Genomic DNA, 16,402 nt, shown 5'->3' with positions numbered 1-16,402 from the left:
TGTTACTTATTTTCGCGGGGCTTAATTTTCGCGATTTTCGCGATTTTCAAAAAATTGCGAAATTAAAGACCCGCGAAAATTAATTCTAAACGATTTCTATTGTATTTTTTATGCTAATCACGTATTTTGGGCCAAATCGCGAAAATTAAGTCTCGCGAAATATTCCTGTTCCATTTTCGCGAAATTAAGTGCCCGCGAAAATAAGTAACAATAAGGTACATTAATATGTTAATACAATAAACAAATTCAGGACTCTATGGCGTCAAATTCGTCGTCGTAGCAATTCCAAGAAAGATCAAACATATCCTATTGTTGTTGTAGTAGTAGCAACTTGATCAGGACATTTCGATAAAACGGGAAGCGAGCGTGTAGCATAGCTTACTTTTTAGACTAGTGGTAACACAGGTTAGAAAGTGCGGGCCTTGACGCACTTAGAACTGAAAGGCACTGACTGGTACGAGAGTGCGTAATGTTAGATGGCAGTGTCGATAAATAAATGATAAGATGGACAAAAGACAATGGTATTCCGAGTAACGCGTCACGCAAGGAATGCATGTTTTTATCATTTCCTATTGCAGCGAACCAATCTATGTTGTTGATTACACAGTTTTGTGAAGTGTAATCGAGCACTCGTTGTGAACTGAGATGTGTTTTTTCTCAGTCGGTAAACTCGCTATGTTGTGCTTGCCTTTTGTTAACGTGGCGCGATTAATGAAAAATCACTGGACAAAATTAAAGACAATTATTCCAAGCAACGCGTCACGCTTTAATAATTGCCGCGAACCGGCCGCGAACCAGTCAGAGTTGTTTTTTGATTGACAGTTGATTGTGAAGTGTAGTCGAGCACGTGGTGTGAATTGAGATGTGATTTTCCTCGGTTGATAAACTCGCTATGTCGTCAGTGTTATAACGAATTCCTCGAGAATAACCGTTGCTGGAATCATTCGCTTTGCCGTTGTTTTATCTGTGATATAATCACAGCAAATTTTCTCAAAAGCAGCACCTATAAAACAACGTCTACAAATTGTAATGTTTGCAATCTTCCATGTGACAGAAGCGTAGATCTTATGTGACAAACTGTTGAGAGATTGACTCATTTTTCGCATTCTTATCGTTCTTGGAGAAGAGATTTTTCTCTTCCGGTGTTACGACAAACTATCGTGATTGACACATTTTTCGCGTTTCGATCGTTCTTAGTGGAAGAACAAAATTTTCAACTTCCGGTTTCTGTTCGCCTATTATTTACGTGGCGCGCACGCGTAGAACGCAATCCGCTGGTCACTGTCAAGATTAGGGTTGCGGGCCTCTCTTGGGCCCGCGACAACGGTTATTGATTAAAATTATTACTCTAAGTAAAACCGCAAGTGAATACCAGACTAGAGATACGTGTAACAAACTGCCGTTTATGTATGTTTCAAATAAAACTTATTATGCAAATAAATACAGTACAGTTTAAAAATAAACAGCAGCAATCTATAAACCCGGGTATAAACCTTTGACACTTGCCGATAATGAAAGAGGATTAAAATCATAGTTTTAAATTATACTTGAATGCGCTAAGGAGGAAAGAACAATTAAGTATTCATTTAACGCAGAAAGAGCCAAACAAAAAACAAGTCTTTGTTTCTTTAAATGGAGATAGAATAACTATTTTATTGTTGATATTTTTAAGACAAAAATATTAAACGTACGATAATTAGCTATCAAGACTGAGAAAAATATTTGGAGTTCACGAGCGAAAAACGAAGCTAGAGAAAAACGAAACCTTCCGGATTACCAAACACAAAATTTCTTCACAATAAGACGTTTAAATTAAATTGTTTTGATGGTAGGAAGTGTCTTTCTAAAATACGGCGCGGAAACACTTTTAACAACCCCGGGGCTTGGTTTTTAAGCTCCGTATAGCTAGAAATGTTTAATAACTGATATCTTGCGAGAGGAACAGGGTATCTCTAATAACATTCATCTCACCTCAAATGATGGCTTCACTCGGACGTCCGGGCAAGAAGAAGATATCCGTTAAAAAATATATGAATACCTGGGGCGTTGAACTTGGCCCTTTGTTTTGGGAAACTGATCTCGCCTAAATGCTTCTTTTGTTATTAGACTGGGCCAAAGCGTCTTAAATGACGTTGTTCTCACCATGTTCAAAACAACGGTTCAAGGGATGAAAATACCCCCCCCCCCCCCCAGCTTTGGATATGTCGATCACGAATATGCCATCACACAACAACAAGGGTGTAACTTATGAAAAACATCCACAGGTACAATTCAAATCAATAAGCGTCACTGGCATGGAAACAGTGTTAGCTTGTTTTTTGCATCTGCAGAAACTTTTTTACCGATTATTTGGCTGTCGCTATTTAATCCCTGTATGAAGCGTTGAATGGTTATCGTTTACTGTGTTACTCCTATTCCACTGATTAACCTGTACTCTTTCGAAACCAATAACGGGTAAGGTTTCACGGAATAAGTTGGTGAATGAGTCTTGTTATTCTGAATTTGTAAACAAAGGCTTTTTTCAATAAAACATTCACACATGTGGTAAATGTAAACCCTTAGTTTATTTTTTGCGGTGAATGTATTGAAAAGAAAGTATACGTTATAATAGGTACAACCTGCTCTTGTGTCATGTCTTGCTTTTTTTATTTTTATTTTATTTTTATCAAATCGTCTTCACCCATGATTTATGGTGCATTTTCCTATCTCCTATAAACCCCTGCCTATATTTTTTTGCTGAATCGACTAGTTTGGATATTTTGTGAGTTCGCGAATTGACTTCATTTTGACTGTAAGTGCGTTTCAACAGTGTTTCACTTGCCAAGCTTGGGTCACGCCATCTTGAATATGCTATCTTTTCGCTTTCTATCAAATCAAAACATGCACACACCCAGCAAAATGTAGCAGGGACATGATGTTGCAGCCACACGTCCCCTCGTGTGTGCAAGGGGACGTGTGGCTGCAACGTGTCTCTACTAAATTTCTCTTGTGTGAACATTGTGACTTTGTCCCGGTTACATGTTGCAGCGCCACGTCCTCTAGTTATTAGTGTGTGCTGATACTTTCTAGGGGGCGCGTGGCTGCAACGTGTCTTCATGTGACTTTGTCCCCGCTACATGCCGCTGCGACATCGTGTCCCTGTGTACAGTGCCTTACAGCCCAGCTTGTGTGCTGCAAGACACTGTACTACTAGTTGCGCTCAGCGGTTTTCTTTCAATATAAAACGAAAATATCAAATGGTAATTACATGTATTTGGTAATAAAAAATAGCGATAAAAAATAGCGTTGATTGATTGAATTATAAATATTGCTCACAATTCTGACCTGCTCTTTTCCGAGTTGGTCTATTGTCTATTGCATGTAAATATAAATGTTAACAATGTTGCTATAATAATCAGTTCACGTGTTCTAAAAGATGTGTAGAAAGGCTACTAAATCATCAGGAAAAATTGTAAATCCCATTTTGCAGAAAAGTTGTCGCGAGATTTCATTCTCTTCTTCAATGACATTAAATACTGTTTTTCCTTGATTTAAGAGCGTTATAGCGAGATGGTAAATAACAGCTTTAGCTAATCCTCTCCTTCTGTGAGACTCGACAGTGTGAAGAATTCCAATAGATCCATATTCTGCAACAAATGCCCACGATACAAGTTCGTTTGTGCCTTGACAGTACACTCCAGCAGTTAGTGAGTAAGTGATCAGATTTTCAAGTCTCTCTAATGAACGTGGCCAGCCGCCAAATTTCCACATCCGATCAACAAGGTGTGAATCCTGGGACTTTAAAGGAGCTATGTAATACCCAGGGGGACATTCACTATAAGGAAAAACACACCAGTGTTGGTTTTTTAACAGTCTAAAGTAATTTCAGCACAAGTGCATCTGATTAATTAAGGTACAAATGACCTTTCAACTGTAAACCGAACAACTTATTGTAAAAGGAAACAAACCAAGTGGACATGTTAACTTGGTAACCGACACACGCAGAAAGAGAGGAATCTCTTCATAACTGGTTGGGTTCGAGTTAACTGGTTGGGTTCGGTTCTTCATAACTGGTTGGGTTGACTGGTGAAGAAATCTCTTCACCAGTCTTAGAAGTACACTTTGGCATTTCTTTATAAAGAGAATATTACCTCACGGAGAAAAAACAGTAAATGTCTTACAGCCTACACACTAGCCATCACTACCAATTTTAACATGTATACATACTTATGAATAGATACGAAATTTTTTTAACTTTTATCTACCTTATTTAGTTAATTTTTCTGTGCAGTGTTACCAGTTAATTTGTGTATTTTAAAGTTGCAATTTCTGACATTTAAATGAAATTACTGTCTGACTTATCATACAATTCGTGCCTGCTGTGTATAAAGAAGGCAAAAAAGTCATTGTTTTTGGGTCTACACTTTGGTGGAAGAAGGATAAGGTTCCTTGAGAGTTCACCCCAACATGCTCCAAGAGTGAAGAGGCATCCAGTTAATACAAGTGTTAAAACTCAATGGAGTCAACTACAGTTGAATCCTGGTAACTCGAACCCTCGATAACTCGAACCTCTTGCTATCTCCAACTTGTTTCGATTCCCCTCCAGGTCATTTTCATACTAATATTACCCTTGATAACTCGAACCCAAATAACTCAATCTTTTTTTGATTCCCCTAAAAGGTTCAAGTTATCAGGATTCAACTGTAGCTGAAAAACATGCCATTTGTAAATTAAACTAGCAAGTAATTTTTAAAAAGAGAAAATCTGTAGGGATGGGAACATTTAGAACATATCAAATCAAAATCGCCTTACTGTTTCACCAAGTTGCTGCCGTCAGTCAGTGCACAAAAATGTGGAGTGGCTGCTACATTGACTTGGACTTCACAACAATTCAGTTGAACTTTCTCAATTGCTATGTCACTGCATCTGGGATCACCTGTAACATAAATAAATCACTTTCAACTACAATCCATTTTCTCTTTTCAGTGCGGTCTGAACTTCTGTGTTAATAACAATATGCAGCTAACTAACTGGTTGTAATACCTACTATTCCTGATTTACTTGTGAACAATGTTTTCAAATGACTTTTTTCCAATGTCATTTTCAGCTTCTCAGAGGAACAACTGGCAAAAATAACGACAGGAAAAGGCACCTAAAATTTAAACACAAATAACCAAGTTAGAGTGAACACTCTAGGAATACAAACATGACTATTCCACATATTTGTCTTTATTACTGTTTTTTTAAAAAAAATAATATTTTGTGAATACAGCAAACTTACTGGTGCCCTGTTGCAGTTTGACTTTTGTTGTTTGTCCACCTCACAGGTCAGTTTAAAGCGATATTAACAAGGTGGTTTTTTTATTATTCTTTTGCTGAAATTAGTTCAAACAGGCCCATGGAGCAGGCACAAAACAATAACAAAAATACAGCAAGGCCACAAAGTACATCAGTTTAATTTACAGAACATGTGAATTTACACCTTTTAAAATAAAACCCTTGTGTTCCCAAACAAACCCTCTTAAGAATCTTCAGTGTGACACGATACTGCTAACAGTCAAGAGTCCTTACTTGAGCTTCGGTCACCTGTGGTCATAATGGTGATACCTAAAAACAACAATTTTGTAAAATTGATTGTTATAGTAACTTTTGAATTATTTAAGAGCTTGACCTCACCAAATATTCTTTCAAAGCTGTATTTTGAAACACCACAATGTCTGGGTTAGGCCACTGGCTGACATACACGTGGCCACTCATGACCTTTTCGCTTCTAGCCATTTGTTGAAGGCATCCCAATATCTATAAAAAGTACACAATTTAAAAACGTATAACTTGACTCTCATGCAGCCGGTGAATTGAACACCACCACTGTCCCCCCCACCACCACCCCCTGCACAGGTAGGCTTTGGCAGATTGTGCTCCTTAAAGTGGCATATTATGCTACTAGCAGTAATCAAAAATTTTGCCAAAATATGCCAGAATTATGCCAGAATTCCCAAATTATGCTTCTGATTTCCGAAATTATGCTCACAAAATGACGTAGATTCTGTACATAGAGGCGTGCAATAACAACACCAAATTATGATGTTTTTCAAATATTCTGTTATAAATTTATTTGTGTTTAATGGCAGTTTGTCTCAGCCATCAGCCGTCCAAATTAGCTGCTCGCATCTCTGAATCGTTTGTAAAATGCCTTCAACGACTTAACAATCACGCATTTTAAGAACATACTACCTAAATTTAATTTATTTCTGTAGAAAATACACCATATTTTCTAAATTCTATGAATTTATGCTCCAAAAAGTGCTAAAATTTGCTAATTATGCCATGGCAGTGCTCGTTTAAAAAATTATGCTTTTTTGCTCTAATTATGTCAAAAATTAAGCCAGCAAAATCTGCCAAGGCCTATGCACAGGGCAGAGAATAAGCATAGTAAGCATGGCCATTTTAGTAGGGATTATACGCTGCAATCGAAGTTGGGTAGCCTGTTCACGGCATTTGGTTAGTTGGGTGGCAGCATGAAGAAACAGTTAAGTGAAAAATTAGGGGAGGGGTTTTCTCGCCTTGTCCTAGTGGTTTCAATTGACTAGTGCAATTGTATTGTCAGTTTCATTTTCACCAGAGCCACCTGTCTCTCCTTGCTGTAAGGATGGGCCGATATAATTTCGATACCAAATATTCGATACACCAATATTTTGACAATTTCAAAAATATCGATACATCCGAAAAATATCACACTTTTGATACGTTTTCGATAATTGTATACGTGACCTGAGCCTGTGTTCTTCTGGTCAGCACGTGAAGATAAAAATGTGTTGTTCCAGAAAATATCAGAAGTTTTTTGGTTTGACTTTCCCCACCCCTCTGGAAATTCCAGTTAAGCCTCTTTCCTTTTAAAATTTTTGGCTTTTGAGACCCCCACCCCCTTGGAATTTCCAATGACCTTCCATGCGATGGGTATGGATATTTTCTGGAACTGCACAATATTGAGCAAACAAATAAATTATGATGTTCTTGTGAATATTTTAATTTTTCAATTTCTTTGACTTGATGTCGACACGTTGCTGATGCAACCTTGAAAGAAAATGACCAATTATCAACACACATGGCTAACATAATTTTATAGTGCCAGGACTGTCCTTTGTATGGTCAAACAAATCATGTGACATACCAATGGTGACAGGACGGTTATGGCGTAGTAGTACTGATATTGTATCGAGAAAAAAAGGAAAATATATTGATATCGTATCGTTTTGAAAAACTTGTATCAGCCCATCCTTACCTACTAGCTGCCCAGGGGGGGTACTCGGTTTTTTAAGTAACAGGGATGATCGAAGGGTTTTTTTGGGTTTGAAATTTTCGATTCCGGGATTTTTTTGGGTTGGAAAATTTGGCAAGTATTTTTTTGGGTGACTTGATTTAGATAGGGGATTTTTTTGGGTATTAAAGACGAACTTAAGTGCCTTAGCGCGGCCTTGGCGTATTTATGGTATGATTAATAAACAAAAGGAGCGTTCTTTGTGTTATATTATTGCCCCTCCTGGCAATATAGGGGCAATTTGACAAGGGATTTTTTGGGGGTTATTTTTGGTCCAGGGATTTTTTTGGGTAATGTCAAAAGACTAAGGGATTGTTTTGGGTCCTCAGTTTTGCCTCCATTCGATCATCCCCGTCATTTACAAGCCGGAGTACCCCCCCCCCCCTTGGGCCTAGCTGATGGGGCCTTTGCAGGAGCAACATGTGGCGTTGAAGACATATGATTTGATTGGCTAAAATTTAACAAAGAAATTCAAAACTAGCCAATAAAAACCAACCGTTTTAAACTCTCTTATAACAAAAGGATTTTAAAACTGTTGATTTGATTGGCTAGATTTCAAAGTCACTTTGTTAAAACCTGACCAACTATAAAACATGTATCCCCAGAGTCACCAATTTCTCATGAAAAGGCCCTGTCAACCAAGGGGGACAGGTGACTCTGGCCCGGGGGGGAGGATCCGCCCGGAGATCTAACACCTTACCCTTTTATATACCATTTTGATAGAAAAGGTACCCCTTTTGTATACCTTTTATTAGCAAAAAGGCACCCCTTTCATATACCTACACGAAATCACATTTACCTAAAACGGGAAGTGTTCTTTGCATTTTTATGTAGCGCTTAATAAATTAAGATGATACAGCCAAAAGTTGCGTCCGCTCAAAATATTTTATGTAAAGGCCTTTTAAAATATCATTATGGCAGATTTCCCTACCCTTTCATATACCTAAATTTGTGAATTCCCTACCCTTTTATATACCTGGAGCCTGAAAAGGTACCCCTTTCGGGCGGAGCCTCCCCGTATAGGCCATTATAGGGAGTACCCCCCCCCCCCCGGGGGACTTTGGGGACGAGAGTGTCTGACAGTATCCAAAAGTGAGAGTGGACCTCTCGATCTGGAATCCAAAGCGCTAACATTAGGCCACCATGGCTACCAATTCTTTTCAGTGCCTTACCATTAATGAGCGTGGAATCTCCTTCATAAGTGTTTCGACAAGTTCAGGAAAACAACAGACAGAAAGTTCTTCGAGAACACTTCCATCGTCCGCCATGTTTATTTGCGCCAGTCCCTCTCGTTCACTAGACCTTGTAACCAAGCCTTCTTGTCGATCGCACACGTGCAACGATGGCGGACGAAGACAACGAGTTTGAGAGACCACGAAAAATACCTAAAACATTAAAAGAAAAGAACACTGGAAAACGGCTTATTGTGATACTGGAAAAAGCTTCTCTAGAGACGGTTAAGGTATTAATACGAATAGAGCATCTAATATTGTTACGATACTAGCGTTTCAGATCAATTTCGTGCTGAATTTCTGATCCGCAGTAAATTTTGGAATCTTTGTCTTTGAGTATTCAGGGCTATTTATTTTACCTGACTTTCTATTACTAGTTTCATGCCCCTCTGTTAATGAATCATTTTTATCCTTAGAATGGAAAGAGTTTTGAGTTACTAAACTGTGACAAACACAAAACTATTATGAGGAAAAACAAAAAGGATCCAGCGACAGCTCGACCAGACATAGCTCACCAGGTAACTTAGTCATAATATGCTTTTTATTTTTAAATGCAAAGCTTGAAAAAGATACATAGCTCGAATAAAATCAAGTCAGAGTATTTAAGCACTATGATAACTGTTGTACTTTGTTTATACAGATCCATGCAATTATCATTTTAGGCATGACAGCTTCGGGACGGACAAAGAGTGTAATTCATTACATATGCACGAACCCCACTCAGGTGGGGTTCGTGCATATTTATGAGCCTAACGACTGGCGTATTCGTGAAAACCGGTTTTCGAAGACAACTCGAAACTGACTCGATTGCTCAGAAGCGATATATAAGTCTGAATAGAGCTGAAGCCTTCTAGTTTCTAAAAAAGTTGACTGATAGTTTGGAAGAATGAGGCAACGTTGGTTATGAAGACAAAAGAATACAACGAAAGGTTTTGTTTGTTTCATGGGCCGACAAAGCTTCGACATACCTAGCATGATTTTACAACTGAGGTTTAAACTTCCGCTTCTACAAGTTTACGAAGACGTTAAAAACAGCAAAACCTCTATAGTTAATAAAACAATTCACGATTTAGATTGAATCGATGCGCCAGTTTATAATAATATGCTTGCAATATTTTTGTGAGCGGAATTTTTTTGTTTGATCCAGCCGATCCAATTCAGCAGAGTTAATAATAAAAATAACTCTGAATTCAGCCAGTCAAATCAACACGCGCCAACCAGATTTTATCTTCCGATCTTTCACTAAAGTCGCAGCAAGAATTAAATCTCTGCTTAAACAAAGTTTACAAAGCCGTTTGTAACAGTGAAAAACTCTGTAGTCAAGGAACGAAAATGATTTTAAAATGATGCACCAAGTATGCTTGCTACATTTTTGCGAGCGATTGTTTTTGATTGATCTAGCGAGTGTCAACACGCGCCGACCAGATTTTATCATTGAATGATTCATTAACTTCGCAGCAAGAATTAAATCTCCACTTCTACGAAGTTTTACAAAGCCTTTTGTAACAGTGAAAAACTCTGTAGTCCAGGAAAGAAAATTATTTTAAATGATGCGCCGAGTACGCTTGCTTCTTTTTGTGCAAGCGAATGTTTTTGTTTGATATACTTGAATAAACACATGCCGACAAGACTGATTTTATTTTTGATGTTTGAACTTTAGAAGCGTCATGACAGGAAATAAATCACCGCTTCTACAAGGCTGTCGAAGGAGTTTACAACAGCAAAAAACTCTGTAGTCGAAGAAACAACTCATGATATTTAACAAAATGGCGCGCCGAGAATTCCTGCGAATTTTTGAGCGAAAGATAATCACGCGAGCGAAAGTGATGATCGTTTGATAATTTTAATTAAAACATGCTCCGAAATCCGAAATACGTGATTTCATATTTCGTTGTATGAAAAGCGCTAGCGTCATGACAAGAATAATACCTCTGTTTTCACGATACAAAGAGTTAGTATAAGTGGTGAAAGGCTCTGTAGTTACGATGAGCAAATACTCGTTGGAATGTTCAATGTGTGATAGAATGTTTGTTAGGCAAGCGAAGGCAATTCTATGGAATAAATAAGCGCAGTCACGAGCATAATTAAAAATGTTTCTATCACCGGTTTTTGTCTCATGGCAAGAGTAGTACCTCTGCTTCTATAAGATGTAAGAAGTGAAATCAAAACAGGATATTACGAGAGTATAGAGATATTAATCTTTCGTCAGGACCCATGGAATATTGTTGTGTTAGTTATAAAGTTATCGAAACGATTCGCAACGTTTATGAAACGTGAGGCAGAGCGGCACAAAGTTATTTAAAACAGGTTTAAAACTGGATGCTTGCTTGGCAAGTTCCGCATTTAGTTGCTTAGATACCAGGTAGTACAGGGTGTCCCTTGATAATTCTTCAGCTCCATTGCGCATGTGTATAACAATTACTGAATACCTAATGAATTACACCTTTTGTCCATCCTGAAGTCCTAATGTAAAATTATTTTGCATTTGGATTTCTCAAATTTCCAATATTTCCAAATATTTCCCACAGCACATGTACATGTAGTTTCTGTTGGTTTATTATGATGTAGAAATTGAGAAGAAGATCTGATGCTCTAATCACAGACACCATTTACCGACCATGCTGTGGAAAGTTTGTTATTTAATTAATTAAAATCAAAAGGTAGAGATTGCATAAGACCTTGATTAACTAAGTTTTTGTTTACCCTTGTTACCTACAGAGTTTGCTGATGTTACTGGACAGCCCGTTGAATAAAGCAGGTCTTTTACAAGTCTACATTCACACAGAAAGGAACGTTTTAATAGAGATAAACCCTCACACTAGAATTCCAAGAACATTTGACAGGTTTTGTGGACTGATGGGTAGGTACACTGCAACAGCAAATCTACTGACAAGGAAATAGATCTATTGTCTTGTGCTAGGTGTATCAGTGGACAGTCTTAAAACAGCTGAGTGCCAGAGATACGGGCTAATGGATCTTGTATTTTTGCTTTTGAAGCTCTTACAGTATTTCGTTTGGTAGTCGAATAAGATTGACCTCCTTAACTTATTCATTTCTTTTAATTTAAGTTCAGTTGCTACACAAACTTAGTATTCATGCTGCTGATGGTCCTCAAAAGCTGCTCAAGGTAATTATTACTTTGTGTGTAAATTATGTGTTTAAATTATGATGTAATGATATGAATGGAACTCATTGATACAACACTGAATGAACTTCCATGTACAAATAGTTAACTTTTTACCTGAAAATGGCATTTAACTGGATTGTTGGGAAGTGCGCAGGGTGTTTAGTCCTTGTCTGTGTCTAGCTGTCCGTGCGTCTTGCATGTGACACTGGACACACGCACATACCCATATACAGTCCTAGAGTAAAATGAGCGTCATAGTCCAGCTAAGATCTTCAACAGACTAGCTGGTTCCCTTGTCTCACACAGTACATAAACATAAATGATGTTTTCATTAAGTCTTTACTGTGGAAATTACTAAGGCCCAGGCCAAACCTCGAACTTCACACGAGTCGAACCAAATGCAAATGAGCAAAACCTATTGTTTTTGGTCATTTGCGGTAGGTGAGGGACTGTTAAAAACAGAACTTTGTCAGGCTTTGATGCAAACTTGTTTACAACACTTAACACATGTATTATGTAAAGCACGGCACAAAGCTGTTGATCACAAAAGTGCTGTTTCATTTTCAGGTTATCAAGAATCCTGTAACTGATCATTTACCAACAGGTTGTAGGAAAATCGGTAGGTCACTGATTTAACACTGACTGATTTAATGCTTATTATAAAAGATCATTTTCTGCCTTTGACCAACCGACAGACACACCGATCAATCGATCTTTGGTGGTAAATTGCTGTCAGAATTCTTGATATTTGTACATGTACTTGGATGCTCGGTTAAGTGACGATATTCAACAAGGTCTGGTGAAAAAACCTTTTTATATAATAATGAACCTTACTCACATGGTTGTTTTCATGTAAATCAAACTCATTTCTATTTGAAAGGTTTTTGCACCAAACCAAATTTTCACACAGAGGCTCTTTTGGAATGGTCATTTATATTTTGCTGGATTGTTGGGAAGTGCACAGGGTGTTTAGTCATTGTCTGTAACCAGCTGTCCATGCGTCTTGCATGTGACACTGGACACTTGCACATACCCATATACAGTCCTAGAATAAAGTGAGCGTCATAGTCCAGTTAGGATCTTTAACAGACTAGCTGGTTCCCTTGTCTCACACAGTGCACATTATGGTAAATGATGTTTTTGTCAAGTCTGAACAGCACATTAAGAAGATTTGAAGTTTTGTGCAAGTTTGTTTGTGTCTGTAGAGATGTTGTTAACTAGTCAGTGACATAAGATACTGGGAGGAACATTTTTAAGTTCTCCCAACAGGGGTCAATCCTTCATTTTTTGCATGACCTTTGCACTGCAGACAGACACTATAAGTACATGTATGAACTTCCATTCATCAAGTGTGAATATTAATATAGCTTTTCTATCTTTTCAGGAACGTCTTTCCATTCAGAAAAACTTTCAAAGCTAAAGGATATCATTCCAAAAGATGAGCCCATTGTTTTTGTCGTTGGAGCTATGGCTCACGGCTCGGTAAGATTGCCTATACTACATGTGAGATCCCAACTATCTGTGAAAAAAACCTGACAGCATTATTTAGTTTCAAGCAAATAGATTAAAGCCAAATAGTAGTCATTTTATATATATATATCAGTACTTTAAATACACAATCCTAGATGTTTTATAGATCTTCCGCATGAAATCCAGCTAACCCTAACCCTAACCCCCATAAAAAGGGTTTTACTGTATTCATCAGAATGTGTTGTGTATGATTCTTATTTGAGCTTGAGCAATTTTGTTTCCTTGATCCCCTTGCCCCTGCCCTACTTGAGAATGGGCCTGGCACACTGTTCTTCATTTTGTTTATCATGCACAAAACCAATCCACAGTTGTTTCTCTTGTTTAGGTTGATGTGCCGTATGTAGAAGAAACTGTGGCAATCAGTCAGTACCCGCTATCAGGAGCTTTAACTTGTGCCAAAATCTGCACTGCGTTTGAAGAGGCCTGGGGAGTTGTATAAACTTTACCAACATGACAATAACCTGCTGTATACTCTTCAAGCTTTCCAGCAAATTCCCAAAAAGCTCACAGGAATCATTGGTTTTGAAGAAGGAGAATAGAGAATGATCAAACACTGGCATATTAGTTGTGACTTGTCGATTGTTGGAATCTTATTACTTCACTTTCCTAGTGTTACAATAGCAGAAAAAATGAAAACAAATTATCTTATCGAGGGCAAAACAAATACAAGAAGGGTAAAACACTGAGACTCGTAGGTTTCTTTTCCACACAAAAAGAAGAAAGAAAGAAATTTGATGAATAACCAGACTACCTTTCTGTCCAAGTGAGAGAGCTTTACTTGAAAATAGATCTAACAACTTGTGCAGGACAGCACAACAGGAGCGTGTTACTAGTAAGTCTTACTGCACACCAAAATCAGGTTTACAAAATAGGAGCAATGAGTTCTTTGACACAAAAGTTTTAGACACACCTGTTTAAACATGGTTATCAAATTCTTGTCTGTCAATAGCTTTTTGTCACTGTCCCAAGTTATAATAACTCAAAACTGTCCTTACTGTCATTATAGTTTTTTATTCCATAATTTCGCCATCAATACAACGTCCCAAAATTGACATACCCATCAAAAACAATAGACTTTGTAAATAAATACAAAATAAAGATAAAAACCAAACCAATGTATAATTTCTTTTACATTACCTGTATAATCAAAGTCTCTTCGAGATACCGACTTTTTTTGCATAAAGTATGAGTCGAAGGTTTATCCTGTGCAGTCAAAAAGCCGTATGCATGATTTCAGCGTGGATTTTCTCGGAAACTATTGGAGGGATGAAGTTCAAATTCGGCGAAGAGATAGAGCAACAACTCACCGATCGATAGCCGTCGTCAGATAGGTGAGATTTTCAGTAGTTTGGCGTTAATTCCGGTTTGAAGTGGAGGAGGTCGCTGCTGGCGGCCGCCGACTTGCAAGCCTTGTCTCCTCTTTCTCTCTTACTGGCCTTCGGCCGGCTAAATCAGTTAAAAAAGTGCTTAAAACGGCCCGCGCAGGCGAAGAAATACAACACATGAGTCGATAAACGTTTCTTTAAACTTTATTGAGATATTTAGAGCGAAATGTAGTTAGATATGTTATTTCCAGAGCTTTATTTCAGTAACCCTTATAGATTTCAAAATTTCTTTTGTTCGTCTCATGTCAACAACAATAATTAACCACGAACACATAGGGTGGTCTGCCTGTGATGCAACATTGCTGTCAACGCGAGGTCACGTCCCTAACGACCTAGGCTGATGACGAAATAGAATGGGCGCTTGTAGCGACCAAATTTGGCCTAAAAAAGAAGCCTTAAAAGAAGCCCCCATCTCTTGCATTTGTTTTAACTTCAATAATATCTTTGAAAAGAGCAAGTTTTTTGGTATGGTTTATTTTTGACGTTTGTAATTTTTAAACGATGTAAGTGCTAGTGGCTATTTATTCGTGTTTTAGTTACGCAATCCATTGTTTGTGCGACGCTTTTTATAGATCGCCTTTCAGACACACGTGCGTTGAGATAAGAAAGCTGACATGTCACTTTTAACAAATGACAAGTCACGTTTTTTCCACGAGATCGCGTGATCACCCACAGCGGAAAGTAATCCCTTGAGAAATTAAAATATTCCCTTGAGAAATTAAAAAAGTCCCTTGAGAGTAGACAAGAATGACAAGAATGTTCCAAATTTTGCCCCACATAACTGCTATTCTCCTATTTTCGCTTGTAAACAAGCAAAAAAAAGTCGCAAAAAGCAGCAAACCGTTAAAATAAGATATTGTAAGGGTGGACCTGGCCGCAAGCCAATTTTTTTCCAGGCGACATATTTATATTTTATTAGGGTTTTCAACAATTTTGTAAAGTAGCGCCCTGCGGACACAGTTGTGAAAGCACCGGACGTGATTTTTTTTCGCGCCGCAAGCCGCCTCGCGAGCGCAGAAGGCGCAAGTACCTAGGGGGTCTGGGGCATGCTCCCCAGGACAATTTTAAAATCCAGGCATAACTAATCGATGACATCAATGACATCAATGAAATCAATGAGTAATCAATGAGTAATCGATGGGTAATCAGTTGATTAGTCATTGATTATTGCCGATGATCAATGAGTAATCGATGACTAATCGATAGGCCACAAAATTTTTGGTCATCGATTAGTCATCGATTGCATCGATTAGTCATTGATTGCATTGATTACTCATCGATATAGTCTCGTGGTTGAAAACCGGAACTTGTAAAAGTATAACACGCTATAACAATCTAACAGTATTATGGTAACAAGTGAAAAAAGTACAGAAAGTAAAAGTGCTTGCAGCTGTTCCGTTGCGTAATGTAAGTGCTTATGATGGCTGTCTCCCTAAGCCGAAGCAGTTTTAGTTTGCTGACAAACATCCACCGACCAAAATCTATAACCACGTAGTCGATTCTTGTCTTCGTACTTGTTAGTTTCATTTCCAGACTGGTTGGTTTTCCTGTTCAATTGTTTTGTTATTAATAAAGAGTTGGGTATTAAAAGTGAAATATTGAAATATCATCTGTGTTTGTGCTTGGCCCTTCACGTCTTGATATGCCGGAAGGTTATTTGACCTTTTGTGAGCGCGTAATTTCGTGAACAAAAATGCCAGTTATAAAGAAAAATAGAGAAACATAGAAAAACAGAAAAAAATCACAAAAAATGGTACAAGAAAGCAAGGAATGTGTCTTTTGTGTGCAGTATGATTGTTGATGAGTAATCGATGGGTCATCGATGAGTAAT

At 37.9% G+C, this 16,402-nt stretch overlaps 2 protein-coding genes across 2 annotated transcripts; one reads left to right on the top strand and one right to left on the bottom strand.

Moving 5' to 3' along the window:
- Positions 1-2,637: 2,637 nt before the first annotated feature.
- On the bottom strand, positions 2,638-8,600 carry LOC144635727 (glycine N-acyltransferase-like). The gene is made up of 5 exons (XM_078494812.1): positions 8,470-8,600; positions 5,656-5,778; positions 5,023-5,131; positions 4,792-4,915; positions 2,638-3,814 (listed from the first exon to the last, which is right to left on the bottom strand). Exons 1-5 carry the CDS (start codon positions 8,563-8,565, stop codon positions 3,409-3,411), a joined length of 858 nt encoding a protein of 285 aa, XP_078350938.1. The 5' UTR covers positions 8,566-8,600; the 3' UTR covers positions 2,638-3,408.
- Positions 8,601-8,629: 29 nt separating this feature from the next.
- LOC144635737 (ribosomal RNA small subunit methyltransferase NEP1-like) lies at positions 8,630-14,295 on the top strand. Its single transcript, XM_078494821.1, has 7 exons — positions 8,630-8,759; positions 8,946-9,047; positions 11,248-11,389; positions 11,598-11,656; positions 12,224-12,275; positions 13,041-13,138; positions 13,512-14,295. Exons 1-7 carry the CDS (start codon positions 8,640-8,642, stop codon positions 13,623-13,625), a joined length of 687 nt encoding a protein of 228 aa, XP_078350947.1. The 5' UTR covers positions 8,630-8,639; the 3' UTR covers positions 13,626-14,295.
- The last annotated feature ends 2,107 nt before the right edge of the window (positions 14,296-16,402 follow it).

This window comes from Oculina patagonica, chromosome 1 (genome assembly GCF_052425735.1).
Source record: "Oculina patagonica isolate OP01 chromosome 1, crgOcupat, whole genome shotgun sequence".
In the NCBI taxonomy this organism is placed as follows: domain Eukaryota; kingdom Metazoa; phylum Cnidaria; class Anthozoa; order Scleractinia; family Oculinidae; genus Oculina; species Oculina patagonica.
Note: the sequence above shows the minus strand (reverse complement) of the source record. Positions and strands in the feature narration are given on the sequence as shown.

Excerpts from the sequence above, each read along its gene's own strand:
- LOC144635727 (XM_078494812.1), bottom strand. The coding sequence starts at position 8,565 with ATGGCGGACGATGGAAGTGTTCTCGAAGAACTTTCTGTCTGTTGTTTT. Across the intron at positions 4,916-5,022 it reads AAGTAAATCAGGAATAGTAG|GTGATCCCAGATGCAGTGAC; the intron begins GTATTACAACCA and ends TTTATGTTACAG. Across the intron at positions 3,815-4,791 it reads GGCAGCAACTTGGTGAAACA|TGAATGTCCCCCTGGGTATT; the intron begins GTAAGGCGATTT and ends TTTTCCTTATAG.
- LOC144635737 (XM_078494821.1), top strand. The coding sequence starts at position 8,640 with ATGGCGGACGAAGACAACGAGTTTGAGAGACCACGAAAAATACCTAAA. Across the intron at positions 11,390-11,597 it reads CAGGTTTTGTGGACTGATGG|TTCAGTTGCTACACAAACTT; the intron begins GTAGGTACACTG and ends TTTTAATTTAAG. Across the intron at positions 13,139-13,511 it reads GAGCTATGGCTCACGGCTCG|GTTGATGTGCCGTATGTAGA; the intron begins GTAAGATTGCCT and ends TCTCTTGTTTAG.